This window comes from Brachyistius frenatus, unplaced genomic scaffold (genome assembly GCF_029030835.1).
Source record: "Brachyistius frenatus isolate BFR_SWC_R1_liver_20210118 unplaced genomic scaffold, ASM2903083v1 Contig_184, whole genome shotgun sequence".
Lineage (NCBI taxonomy): Eukaryota > Metazoa > Chordata > Actinopteri > Embiotocidae > Brachyistius > Brachyistius frenatus.
In genome coordinates, this window is record NW_027210783.1 from 393,155 (window position 1) to 407,296 (window position 14,142).

Below are 14,142 nucleotides of genomic sequence, written 5' to 3' on the forward strand. Positions count from 1 at the left end.
TTTGTTTATTTATTAATCATCAGAACATCTGATTCATCCTTCTTCACGTCTAATTCAGCAGGAAACGGGAAGTTCAGAGGAGCTGATGCTCGGTTTGTTTTGTAGGATTTGCTGGTGACTTTTGTGGCTGAGATTTTTACTATTTCTGAAAAAGTCAAAAAAGAGAAAAGAGGCATTTTAACAGCTTTTGATTCCTAAAGGAGAAATTCACTCTAAGTGGAATCAAACTGGAGACTTTGGATTTGATTTGTTTGAAGAAAAGATGCTCAGGAGGAAAAAATAATCCGGTCGGTGGAGTCCTGCTGACGCTGGAATAAAATCAGTGTCACGTCATCACGTCAACCTTTGACAGACACGTTCACTTCAATCTCATTAAACAGCTGATGTCACATGCTTGTTTGTCATCAAACTGATCAGTTTAGGGTTTATAAGTTGTTGCTGACGCGTTGATTAGTCGGTTCGTATTTAATAAATCTGCAATAAAAACCGTAAAAGACAACGAAATCATGTCTTTTCTTTCTATGAATTTAACATCTTTGATAATATTTCTGGAATTTTGTCAATTTTAATGACATGAAGAGACTTTCATATTCTAGTTAAAACTTGTGGTGAATGCAAAATGTGTTTGAAATACAATTGTATTGAAAATAAATAGTGAAAAATGAAGAAGAAATAGTCCACTTGTTTTATGATTTTCAAATAAATAAACAGTGGGGGTTGCCAGGTAAACCGATAAAATACAACTGCAGTGAATGTTAGCTGAAAACTTATTTAAAATTATAAAGACAGCTTGCTGTGATTGGCTGTGACACCTGTCAATCAAAGCTCATATAATAAACCTGTTTTTAAAGGATGAGTGGAGACAGATTCTGTCTCTTCGTTATCGTCACACATCCCATAATATTTTTTTTTTGGTCTCTTCCTGGGCTCCGTTGAAAGTAACAGAAATACACATCATATCTTTAATGTGGTGTTTGTTCTTCATTAATAAAGCGTTAGTTACAACTTAGAAACCCTTAATTAGCTCATTTGATTGGAAATTGGCACCAAAAATGTTTTAAATCACCTTTTGTAAATGAGATTTTGGGACCTAAAGAAACAAGAAGTGTGTTTACTTTTATTCAAAGTAACGTTTATCGTGTCGGACTTTTTGTCGTGTTTTTTTTAATTTAGCATTTCTCCTTCTCCGTGGACATCCTCCCATCATGCCACGCTTCCCGGGTGTTCCTCAGGGCTCTGGTCCTTTTGGGGTCCACCACCACGTAGTCCACACGTGTACGCTCGCCTCGTGCACGCTCCCCGCCGCCGGTCCCGCCTTCTACCACGCAGCAGTTCTGGTCACATAAAAATATACATATTTTATTGATTGACTCACTGCAGGAAGAGAAGAAATTAGTGAAAGGTAATATTATTGTACACAAGCTCTTATAGGAGCAGACTTGGCGCCCTCTGGTGGCTGACCTTCAATAAACATGATCATTTCTCTTGATTATTAATAGAAAATGACGACAAAACCGTCGAGACAGACTCACAGGACTGATAAAAAGTAGAAAATCATTTTGGTTTGATTTTGTAAGTTGTGTTTAGACAGAGAGAGAGAGACAGCGAGAGCAGTGTTACCTGTCTGGTCAGTGTCGCTCGTCCGGTGTGGAGGTCCAGGTCCAGGTACTCCACCTGCTTCTCACCTCTGAGTCGCCGTAGCAACGGGCTGCTGATTCCGCCCTCTGACGCCCGGTGCACCATGAGCCTCAGAGACTGCACACACACACACACACACACACACACACACACACACACACACACACACACACACACACACACACACACACACACACACAGAGTTTAGTTAAACATACAAAAAGGAAACAACGGAGGCAAGAAACCGGTGGAGGAGGAAAGAGGAAGAAAGGATGGAGAGCAACGTAGATAATCAGAGACAGCAGGTTGAGAAATAAGAAGTCAGGATGGATGAAAGGAAAGAAAACAAGAGGAAGGAGGGATGTTCAATAAAGAACGAGTTTTTTACCGGCTCCCCTGCACTGAAATTCAGGCTGGAGGTCGTCATGGCGACGTAGCTGTCATCCAGTTCGTCGGAATCGGAGGAGGGGGAGGAGCTCTGGGCGGAGCTCGGCCTGACGGACCGACAACTGACTGACGGACTGACACACACACATCATTAATACACTGATGAATTTTAGAATCATTTAGTCGGTTTATTGACAGAAAACAAATTGGAAACTCTTTTGAAAATAAATGAGTTCTATAAATCAAGTTTTATGTCCAAATTTAGCCCCAACTTTCTTTGTTTTGGCACCTTATTATTTCTCTAAAATAATAAAGAAAAAGCATACGAGTGCTTTATGTTTTTGATTATGTCTACAAAATAACAAAATTGCTGCTTGGTAAGTTTTTTTTCACTCGTCACACTTTTATTTTGTAGTTTTTACACCTCTCTATTACAGCCCCTTTAGCGCTCAGGTAAGTTGTAGTACTCCTGCTGTACCACTGGGTGGCAGCAGAGCGCTCACACATCCTGCTTCTCGCCCTGATCGTTCCAATATTCAGGTGATATTTTTGCATTTTTCTGTTGATGCTGCAGCAAATCTTTGGACCCACCACACAAACAAACTTACTCTCGTGTAAAGGTGCGAGTGACAGGCGAGTGCACAGGGGGCGGGACTTCCTGCCAGTCCTCCGGCACCGTCGTGATGTCCAGAGGAGCTGGTTTCACTGGGAGACAGATACAGAAGATTCTTTAAACAGCGCGTTTGATCCGATATTTCCATCTGTGACTGTTTAGTGCTCACTTATGTTCACGCTGCCGCTGTGATCAGACCTGGGAGCTCTTTACAGGAAGTAAAATCAGCGGCGCTTACACAAAACAGCTCTCCGAACTGTGAACCTTTTATTAAATATTCAACGTGGAAGTTTCGATAAGCTTCCGCTGTGTCGCCGTGTGTTCGAGCAGCTGTCGGGCTCCCGTCCTGCAGCCCGGCTGAGCAAAGTGGAAGCAGGTAAATAATTAAAACTAAAAAGAAAAAAAGAGGCCGAAGGGAATTACTTTTGCGAGAAAACTTCACCAGTTTTGGCAGGAAATTATCTCCGTACCTTTTGGATCAGACGTACGATTTTGAATGCAGGACTGAAATAGTTTTTACAGAGTGTCTTTTTCCTGTTCTGCTGGACTGGTCGGTAAAAAGTGAAATAATTTAAGAGGTAAAGCTCATTTCAGCAGTTTTTACCTTTCATCTTGTGTTTCGGCCTTCCGGCCGTCTGGCCGTTGTTTCTTTCCGCAGGTTTGTTGACACGAGCTCCTGCAGCGACATAAGAAACATCAACCAGGCTGTAAATCAGTGCACACGTGAACCAGAGGCACGAACACCTTCTCGTAAACACGGGGTTGGCTCGAAGTTCCTGAACCGACCTCTCCGCTGTGGTTTCAGGTTGCGGTGGATCGGAGGCGGCACGGCTTCGACCGGCGCGACGGGAGGCAGCGGGGAGTTACGGAAACCCATGTGGGCGGGTGGAGGAACTTGCCTCCCCAGCGACGCCAGGTCAGAGACGGGGTGAGCGGGAAGGGACGGCGTCAGGGGGATCATGGCGACGTAGTTCTCGTCTTGGAGCTGGACGTCGGGCTCGGAGGGAGGCGGTGGCCACCTGAACCACAGAAGAAGAGAAATGGAAAAATAACGAGACTATAATGAATAATTAATATCAAATCGATCAGTCTGAGCAGGTCTTTACTTCCGACTCTCAAATTGTGTTTTGAAATCTTTATGAAATTAGTGCCCCGGTTAGGTTTCGGCACAAAAACCGAAGAAAGGATTGTTTTTTTCCTAACCACAACCACGTGGGCTTCCACACGGTTTGTTTTCCTAAAGAACGTAAAAACGTGACACTGTAACGCTTCCCTCTAGTGGACGTGCAGGTGTACTACACGCTTTGCCGTCGTAGCCGTGACTCACCTCAGCGCGACCGGAGGCTCGATGGTGGCGGCGCTCATCGGAACGTAGTTTTCATCCACGTCGTCATCCTCCGAACAAACGCTACCCAGAGGCACCATGCCTTTATTCAACTGAGAGAGACACCAAGAGTTGAAGCCACTTAAAGGATGAATTACAAAATATGAAAGATGAAATGAAAGGCTGAAAGATGAGACTCGATGTATTTGGTTCTCGATGTTTTTCGCTCACAAAGTAACTGTTGAAGCTCTCGCTGAAATCAAACATGCTCGCTCTGTCGGACAGAGACCGAGGGATGTGGAAGGAATCCAAACCTGAAACACAGACACAACCCATCATCTTAAATGAAGATAACTAAACATGTTTTTTTAGACCTTAGATGAGAGTGGTATTCATCTTCTCATCTGATCTAGAACTTTTCTCAGAAATGATTTTGCACCCTGAATAAACACCAGCTTGGACATTTGTGCAGGTTTTTGGACTTCTGTTCACGTGTTCATCTCACATCAACATGTTTTTGTACAGTGGAAATAGAACTCGACCAGATCTGAGTGCTGATGGGCAGCGAGATTAAATCACCAAAAACAACATGCATGCGTCCATGAACCATAAAGTCTGAGCGTGTACGAATATAAAAAGAAAATATTTCTCCTGAAACGGACTAAAAACGGCTCTGGCTGAAAATAAACCCCAAAAAACCCTCTTTGTTGTGTGATGGGGCAAAGTTCACGTCTTATTAAAGAAACTAATGCCAATCAAATTAAAGGGAAAACAAGCTATAATTGTTTCAGCTGTAAGGATTTAATCCTCCGCTCCGCACAGCGAAGCCTCTTAGCTGCAGAACTCAAAGTACTAAGTTTAAAACTCTTTGAAATCCGTGTATTCAGCTTCCTGCCAGGATTTTACACCGACTGTAACTAAATTCTGAAATAACAACAATATTTATTTCCGTGAAGTTGTTTTCAACTCTGTCGGAGCTTCAAGCAGCAATAAAACGTTGATAAACCTGCGAAGTATCACTGCAGGAAGTGTTTAGCAAGTTTAGCAGGTTTTCTGAAGAAGAGACGTGAGGACTCGTCGTTGAGAAATACAACTTCAATCCAAGAAGCACGAGAAGATCGAAACCGCTTCATGGTGCGTTCAAGAGCACGCCGGGAAACATCCCACGGAGACGTGTCTTACTTGTCTGCATGCGTCCGGGCGTGTTGATGGTGTTGCTCTTCGCCAGATATCCCCCTCCGTCCACACCGTCGTCCCTCCTCTCCGACTCCGCGGTCGCCCGGGGCAACGTGACGGGCCCCGCCGTCGGGCTCTCTCCGTGGGCCGTGACGGCTCCGGGTTTCGGCGGGCGGGGAGGAGGAGGAGCCGGAGCTGCGGCGTGGAGCTCCGCCGGGGACGGCGAGTCCACGCTGGGGGTGGAAGACGGCCGTCGGGACGGGGGCGGTTGCGGGGTCGACGCCGGACGGGGGATCTGGTACCCGCCGCTGGTGAGCGAGTGCACGCTGTCGTCAGAGAGCGCTACCGCCACGGGACGCAGGTGGAAATCTAAAGAGTGCTTTCGGGGGTGAGGAGACGGGTGACAGCGAGGTCTGCCGGCTCGCCTCTGGTGGTCAGAGCTCATGCTGGCGGCCCTGAAGATGGAGGACGAAGAGGAGGACGGATGCGGGAGGCTGTGGGAAAGGAGGGAAGGGGAGGAGGAAGAGGAGGAGGAGGAGGAGGCGGAGGGAGGAGGGTAGAGGTTGTCGTTGTAGTCGGTTTCAAACGAGGAACCTAGAGGAGGCCTGGAGACGGAGAGAGAAACCGAAATAAGAGTTGTGTTCAGCCAAATATTAACGTGTCTTCCTTCGGCGTGGACGCCACGGCAACACGGCGAAAGCTGCGATACACCCGTCGGTTCACGAAAAGGAAACCGTGTCGGTGTCACGTACGAAAAGTAACGTGTCTTCGGTTTAGCCACCGAAAAAAATACCCGGTTAGATTTTGGGGAAAAAAAGAAGAAGCAAAGATCACGGTTCGGGTTAAAATCAAGTCAAGTTTGTCGCCATGAAGAGATCAACTCTGTGGAAGGACGGAAAACAGGCTTCATTGTGTTCCTCTGGTGAAATGTCCCATGACGTTTTGCGAAGAGAACCCTTTTTAGAAATGTGTGGGAGTGATCCAGGATCAACCTCTAATCCCCTTCATGAGATCCAACACGTCTCGACCCGTAACTCCTCGTTAGTCTCCACCGGAGTGGGAAACATGGATTTCATACATTTATTTTTAAAACATTTTGCAATCGTTTTCTCGGAGCTTTTCGTGGTCGGTCATCACATTTCAGCGTATTCAAACCCCATCTCAATCTTTTTATATGAAAAGTCCCCAAAAATGATGTTTTGTTCGATCTTTTAAAGGTTCGACTTAAACTGTCAGAGATTCATGAGGAAAAATAGGATTGAAATACGGCCAATTTTGAGGGTTGGTTTTCTTTTTCTCCCCTCGGTATGTTGGTGGATGACCAGTATTTAGATCTGTACGCCTTCAACGTGACCGAAATATACGCATGAAGTGACCGGAAACAGGTTGTCATGGTGATCGAGTTATAACACAAAAGGTGTGAGACGTAAACTCGTAAAGTACCTGATGTGACTCTGGCAGTGAGACAACCACAGGTAACCGTCCTCCACGCTGCCGTCGTCAAGCAACGGGTGGTGCACGCTCACCGGGTCGTAAGGCAGAGGGACGGAGCCTGTTACCGTGGAGATGACGGCGGTGCCAATGGTTGGGTTTCTAGATGTGATGGAGGTGAAGGTGGAGCCGAGATGTCTGTCTGGAACTGTGGAGGGAAAAAAATTCGCAAGTTAGAGATCGGATAACTTAAGTGTTCAATCGTTTGGGAGGACGCTGCGTCCCCCTGCAGGGGAATTGTAGGTATTGCAGTCTTATTATTTTAATGTTAACGTTATTGTAAAGCTAAATGCATCAGGTCGGACCTCTGCAGCTACTGGAGGCTGAAAGCTGCATTCGCTACCAATATCTACACTAAACTACAGCCGAATTGCATTGTGGGTAACGCAGTCACCAGGTTTTGACTCAGAAGATTAATGGGGGAGTAAAACAGGCCAATATTTCTGGTTTTAATGTAAATGTAAATTGTAAAAACCCTGACAACTGATACGCCACTCTCTCAGCTACGTTGTCGTGACTAACCGGCCAAATACCGGTAGCCACGGTGGCTAGTAAAACATGTCCATGGGCTCTTCATCTGCAGACCATTTATTTGTCCTTCTTGTTTGCCGTTTCTTTCTTACCGCAGTTGAAATATTGAACCGTCGCAAAACAGCGTTTGACTGACAGAATGAGTCACTGACACACAATCCTAATGGTATTTTAGTCCACTTGTCCTCTGCATGTTCTCTCTCTTCTCTCCTCCCACGACTTTTCACACTGACTCAGCACCCCCCCCCCCCCCCCCGATGACTCAGCGCGCTCTGTATCTCCGTCGTACCGTCGTCCGTCGGGTTGAATCCACAGAGGAGACAGATGGACGCCACCCAGCGGTTCATGTCCTCCTCGGACTCGGCCACCAGGTACCAGGTCCTCTCCTCCGTCCTCAGGTCGAACACGAAGCTGCTCTCCAGCTCCTTCTTCATGAACGACAGGCCGGCGTCCACCTGAAGGAGAAGGAGACGGTTGGAGTGGACCAGCAGAAGCAGCAGTACTAAATATAAATATATATGAATGTAGACGTCCATTCCCTCCACAGCCCTCCAACATGGCGTCCAACGGTCGGTTTACCTGCTCGCACAGGTTCAGGTTGATGGTCCTGATTGGCTGCTGGGTCTGCTGGTTCTTGTAGTACTGCAGGACGTCCGGTTCTCCGCTCAGCCGACCGCTTCGCAGCACGAACCAGCGCCTCTTCCACGCCTGGAGAGAGAGAGAGAGAGAGAGAGAGAGAGGGGTGGTTTTTAAATTCATTTTTAATAATCAAGCAATATTAAACTCAGGTTTTGATGCTTTAACGTGACGTTATATTGAAATTATACAAGTTACCTACGAAATAAAATATGTAATCACGTTTTCATGTCGTGGGGCAATTCGCTCTCATAATATACAACTTGTTAGTGCCGTTACACTCTTACACAACTGCTAAATGTTTGACACCCTTCTCCAGTTATTGCCATCATGCGCCGAGCATTATGGGTAAGGTCCTTCTCCCATGAGCGATCCACAGATGACACCTCATATTTCAAGCATGATTCACCCACCCGTGTGTGTGTGTGTGTAAGTAGTGAGTGAGTGAGTGCAAATGACACGTCATGATTATTTAAAGGTGTGAAGCAGAGCATGAAGGAGGGTTTTGATTTTGCACACACACACACACACACACACACACACACACACACACACACACACACACACACACACACACACACACACACACACTCTTGGCCCTCAGTTGCTTCATAACTGTTTGATGAGAAACAACTTAGATTAGAAAGCACATGCAGGAAAGAGCTTTGTGCTTCTGTTCATGTGTCTACATACAGTATGTGCCCCCCCCCCCCCGAGTCCCGTGTTTGTGTGCATGTGATCAGAAGTGTGTGGCAATTAAACACCGCCGAGCATGTTTCCACCCCCCCCCCTCCAAACACAGACAGGAAGAGGAAGTAGCTGAACAGGAAATGCCGGTAAGAGATGGCAGTAGTCCCCCCCCCCCCCCCGCTCTGTTTGATGATCAGTCGTCTTCAGGCAGCTTGTAGGAAAAATATTTTTCTCCACTTTCTAATTAAAGGAACAGGACCGGAGTCACAGCAGCTATTTGTGAAGCCATTGTGTGCGTAAAGTCATTAAGTGTAATATTTTTAGCTCGAGGTTTAGACAGGTGATTTCTGTCAAATGTAATTCAAAATATTACAAGTTTAGTTTACAAACCATCTTGATTAAGTTTCAGCTATATTATCGATTTTATAACTTGGTCTTCAGATTTAATATTTGATCACACTAACATTAGCTCGTTCATGTCAATGAAACTTTATCATTTAATATTTATGGTTGAACCTGTTTTTTTTTTATTTTTAATTTGGATGCCAAAAAAGTTGTTTCCTCTTTCTTTTTCAAACAGTAACGTTTTACAGTGTTTATTTTGGTTTTACGCTGCCCAATTAAAACCTACAAAACAAAAATATATTTCTTGTTTTGGGATAAAAAAATCTGAACTGAACTGGAAAATAATCTGAATTCAATAAAATTAGGTCAAAGGCAAATTTCACTTTGCGCCCAAATAGGAACTTTTAAAGTCAATAAAAGATAACCTTCCCGCTGCTCCTCTTTTCGTTTTGTTTCCTCCTTTTGACCTCTGACCTCTGCAGGAAGAGGCCACAATGGATCTGAAATAACACTTCCTCCATCCGGCCTCCTAAACCTAAATTAACACCAGAACCGTTGCTCATTTGCTGATAAGTTCCTCGATCCGCTGACGAGCCTCCTGAACATTTGTAACATCAGCGGAGCCGCGATGAGACGAAGATACGCAACTCGTCTTCAACTGTGTTCGACCCGACGGGCGTTATTCTCCTCAGAATTTACCTCATCATGCTCCATGGTTCTGTTCCAGGGTGGGTGTGTGTTCACAAATCTTCTAAATCTGCAGGAGACCCTCTTTTCCAATCTGGCCCAGCTGAGAGCGATTAGTTGTATAACACACACACACACACACACACACACACACACACACACACACACACACACACACACACACACACACACACACACACACACACACACACACACACACACACAGAGAGAGAGAGCTGTCAACAGAGCAGGGAGTGTGTGTGTGATGAGGTAGCCTGAACACATAACCTGCTGCTGCCATTTTGGGTGTTTTGAGTGTGAGTGTGTGTGTGTGTTGACAGGAGACACACAGCAGGCGGTGTGTGTGTGTGTGTGTACACACTGGGTTGTATATACCATCATGAGCTGAGTGTATGCAGTTTCTTCTTCTTCTTCAGTTCGACCCAATTTGGAGGATTGATTTTATTCGTAGCTGCTCAGAGTTGCATTGTGGGTAAAGACATCTTCTAAACCGGAGTCCGTTTTTATCAGTGATTTCGTTAAAGAGTTCACTTTTTCTGCAGAAAAGCTGATCTGTTTCAAACTAGTAAAAGTTGTCTGCTCTAAATAATGTCACCCCCCCCCCACACACACACATCCTCTGAGAAAGGAAAGACAATAGAAGAGGAAGAGGAAGGAATGAAAGAGAAAACAACTGAAAACAGAGGAAAGAAAGAAGGAAAGATAAAAGGAAACTGTGGAAAGGAGAGATGAGATTAGTCCAACTCACTGGCAAGGCATGTCAGAAATGTGGTGTGTGTGTGTGTGTGTGTGTGTGTGTGTGTGTGTGTGTGTGTGTGTGTGTGTGTGTGTGTGTGTGAGACACCAAACTGCTTCTTTAATGGAAAAACAAGCCGTACAGACAAACAGCTGAAATTGATTCCTAATTTAAAATTTGCTGCAGAATTAATGGATCCGTCGGTTCTTCACACCGGTGACAGAAAATGCTGGAAATAAAAAAAACAACGAGCCGAGATCGGTCCGAGTCTCCGGCATCCGTTCCAGGTCGGCAGGTTTGAGATTCGAAAGATGGAAAGCACCTAAAATATTTCCGAGGCCGAACAGTCGTTTCTCTGTTGTTTCTTATTGCAACGATGACGATGGCTTTGTTTTACAAAACAAAAAGCACGTGGAAGATAAAGTTTTTTTGGTATTTAGAAACTCTTTTAACAAAGTCAGCAAATGAAAAATAAATATTGGATTGTTTTAAGAAATATCGCAGTACTTAGAAAATATCGATACTTCATTGTTTCACCCTTTTTATTTGATAATGGAGTTACTTTCAGTCCAGCAGCTGACAGCCGTCTTCTGCTTGATGTTTTATTGTTTTATAATCAGGACTGTGACGGTAGGAAACAACTCGGTGTGTAAACAGTGATGAAACAGACACTAATCTTCAAGCTCAATTTAAAACTATCCTCTGATCACAGTTTTGTTTCTCGTACTCACGTAACGTCGCAGCTTCTTCTCCGGTGGCGATTTCCGCAGCCACCCGACACAAACGACGTTCCCGCCCGCTCCGCTCATCCCGACGCCGAGCACAGATAGTCCCAAACACCTGCCTCTTATCAATCAGGGAAGTGGACCTCCAATCAGCTGATCTGGCGTCCAATCAGGCGTCAAATCAGATAAATAAGGATTCCCGGCAGTCAGTGAGGCCTCTGATTGGTCACAACTGACTTCCAATCACCCAATCGGGCTTCCAATTGGATTTGAAATCAGTCGATCTTTAAATCAGCAGATCTTCCCGTTCGTTAATCTTCCAGAAAGTATTTTTTTGTTTGTTTTTAAGTTGAATTCCTGTAATCAATTAACTCAGCAGTTTAACATCCACATGTGAGGGAGCGGCTGCTTCTCCTTCGACTCACACCTCCTTCTGAGAGGGCTCCTACTTCCTAGCAGTCTCTCTTCATCCCTCCTCCTCCTCTTCCTCCTCCTCTCTCTCTCTCTCTCTCTCTCTCTCTCTCAGGTCGTGCATTATCCAAATACAAAAGCCTCAGCTGGGACATTCCTTCCTCTCCTCTCCTCCCACTTTTCTCTCCTCACTCCTCCCATTCTGCTCCTGCTCTGTACAAACAGGAAACTCCCCCTGTGGACATGCATGCTTGTGTGTGTGTGTGTGTGTGTGTGTGTGTGTGTGTGTGTGTGTGTGTGTGTGTGTGTGTGTGTGTGTGTGTGTGTGTGTGTGAAGGAGACAGACCCCGAGAATTCCTGAATTCACACGAGTGACAGCTGGAAAAAAAAACAAAAAAACCCTTCAGACAGGATTAATGCTGCAACCGTCCGACTTATTTTAAAACAAAGTGCGAAGCAAAGCGGTGCAAGAGGAAAAAACTACCTGGCTGTATATTAAAAGGGAGAAAACTTTGCGCGTGTTATCTTGTGGTGTTGCCGTGGCAACGTGAGCACGCTCTAAGCAGCCTCGGGTTCACCAACTACACAGAGACAGAAACAAAACTGGTGCAGGAGGGGACGAGAAAATAAACCCTGGATCCTACACTTCCCATGATGCACTGCAAGAGAACCATAAAAACATAATATTGTCAAAACAATGACATTTATTGAATTATGTTTAAGTGGCCAGTCAATACTGAGATAAAGTTTCAGACCAATACTGACATCTAGTGGCTGACTTTAGGTACTACAAATGTACCCGATGGGAAAATCACATAATAATTCAGGTAAATCAAACTTTTTAAACCTGAGAAATAGAGAAACACAAAGAATGATCAGAAACGGTGGATAAAAAAGTTGATGTAGAAAATGTATTCCTCATCTAAACGAATCAACTCTGCTGTTAATAATCATTTGCATCACCAATAAATAAACCAAACCGCACCATTAATCTCTGAAGTAATCGTTAGCGTGCCGGCTCCTATTTGAATGAAACAACAAGGTCCGAATCACTCTGTTTGATTTGAATACGCAGGATTCAGTGTTTACACAAAAAAATTATTTAAATGAACAGAATGAACAAGTTAAATTTGAACGTCTGATTTCAGGAGCGAATGACGACTTCGGCCGGCGGTGAAGATGAAGCTGATCAGGAGGGAAATGACACATTCAGAAGAAACTGTAGCAGCAATTAAAATAATTGTTTTTATAAGTTAAATGAACTGTGGTGAGATCGAAGTGTTTTTATTCTGAGTTATAAAACCACCTTTGTGCTCTGGCCTCATGAGCATCATGAGAAAATTTGCCTGCAGAAATGAACCGTTTAAAAAGAGTCACAAAGTGTAGATTCATTTTGCATTATGCAAAAAATTAAATAAAAACGAAAACAAAGCATCCGTCCTTTTACTGCCGACACAAACACGGATGTTTCTGAGAGGTTTAAGTCTGCATGCAGCAGCAGGACGGTCAGAGACGAACGCTGCTCACCAGGTGGGTCCTTTCAAACTATTATAACCTTATTATTGAATTATCGGAGAATTATCCTTCCAAAAAACAAGTTTTACAATTTATTGAAAGTTTGACTGAGCAAAGAAGAGTTCAATTAATAAAATGTTTTTTTGATGTTTATCATCATAAACACAAATATTTTTCTGTAAGTCGACTGATCGATTGAACAATTTCAGGTCCATTCGTGCCTATAAATCATGTTTTAATTGTTGTTGATATGTTTTCACAGTATTTTCTTGACAGACTGTGTAAAACTGTATTTCTTTAAATTTACATTAATATCATCATCAAACAAAAACAAAAGTTTTTGCTTTTGGTTTACTGGAGAAAACTGCATTTTTTCTTATCATTTACTTTATTGTCATTTTATATTGTATTACGACAGTAGAAGTTGGATCTGTTGTATGTCCTAACAGTTGAGTCACTCTATGTTAAAGGGTTAAAGGTCATAAATAGTCTGAGAAAACATCTGGTTTTATTTATTAATTGTATTTGTGAAGTACATTTATTCTTACATTTATCAAATTTAAGTATAATTTAGCTCTCCAGGCTCTTGATTAACATCCTTCTTTATTATTTATAGTTTAAAACTGGAGATTAGTTTGTAAGTTTTTCACTTTCAATAAAATAAAAACTAATCAACTCATAAATTATTATATAAAAAATAAAGTAATTAGGGAATGAATGTGAGTTAGTCAATGCACTGATCATCATAATCTACTTTCATAATGTAGAGAACTTTTCATGGTCAAGTAAATGACCTGAATACTTGGTCCACCACTGTACATACGTTTAATAAGGACCTACATGTTTTATCAAAAGCAATAAAATGCAGATTGAGCTGAAGTTGTTCCCCCAAATTTTACTGAGTCAAGTTCCTGCTTTGAAAAATTCTTTGAGCAAAATTCTCTCTTAAAAAACGACTCGATAAGAAAGATTTGTTCATCTGAATGCGACCTAGATCAGCCTCAAAGGGGGTGGAGAGTCAGGAGCGGTTTGATGGGTGTAGCAGCACCACCATGTGGCCATTTGTAGGATTACAGTCATAACTTCTGGTCTGGTTTGTCCTCACTGTTCCTCGGTTACTCAGAAAGGTATAGGAAACCCGTCCTGAGTCTTTGTCCTGAGTCTCCGTCCTGAGTCTTTGTCCTGAGTCTCCGTCCTGAGTCTCCGTCCTGAGTCT

At 43.7% G+C, this 14,142-nt stretch overlaps 1 protein-coding gene across 1 annotated transcript; it reads right to left on the bottom strand.

Moving 5' to 3' along the window:
- Positions 1–1,144: 1,144 nt before the first annotated feature.
- LOC138632449 (GRB2-associated-binding protein 1-like) lies at positions 1,145–11,497 on the bottom strand. Its single transcript, XM_069718021.1, has 13 exons — positions 11,007–11,497; positions 7,740–7,868; positions 7,450–7,615; positions 6,582–6,777; positions 5,145–5,743; positions 4,194–4,276; positions 3,966–4,075; positions 3,425–3,657; positions 3,243–3,314; positions 2,634–2,730; positions 2,027–2,159; positions 1,621–1,755; positions 1,145–1,334 (listed from the first exon to the last, which is right to left on the bottom strand). The coding sequence occupies exons 1-13, from the start codon at positions 11,082–11,084 to the stop codon at positions 1,170–1,172; spliced, it is 2,196 nt and encodes a 731-aa protein (XP_069574122.1). The 5' UTR covers positions 11,085–11,497; the 3' UTR covers positions 1,145–1,169.
- Positions 11,498–14,142: the final 2,645 nt, after the last annotated feature.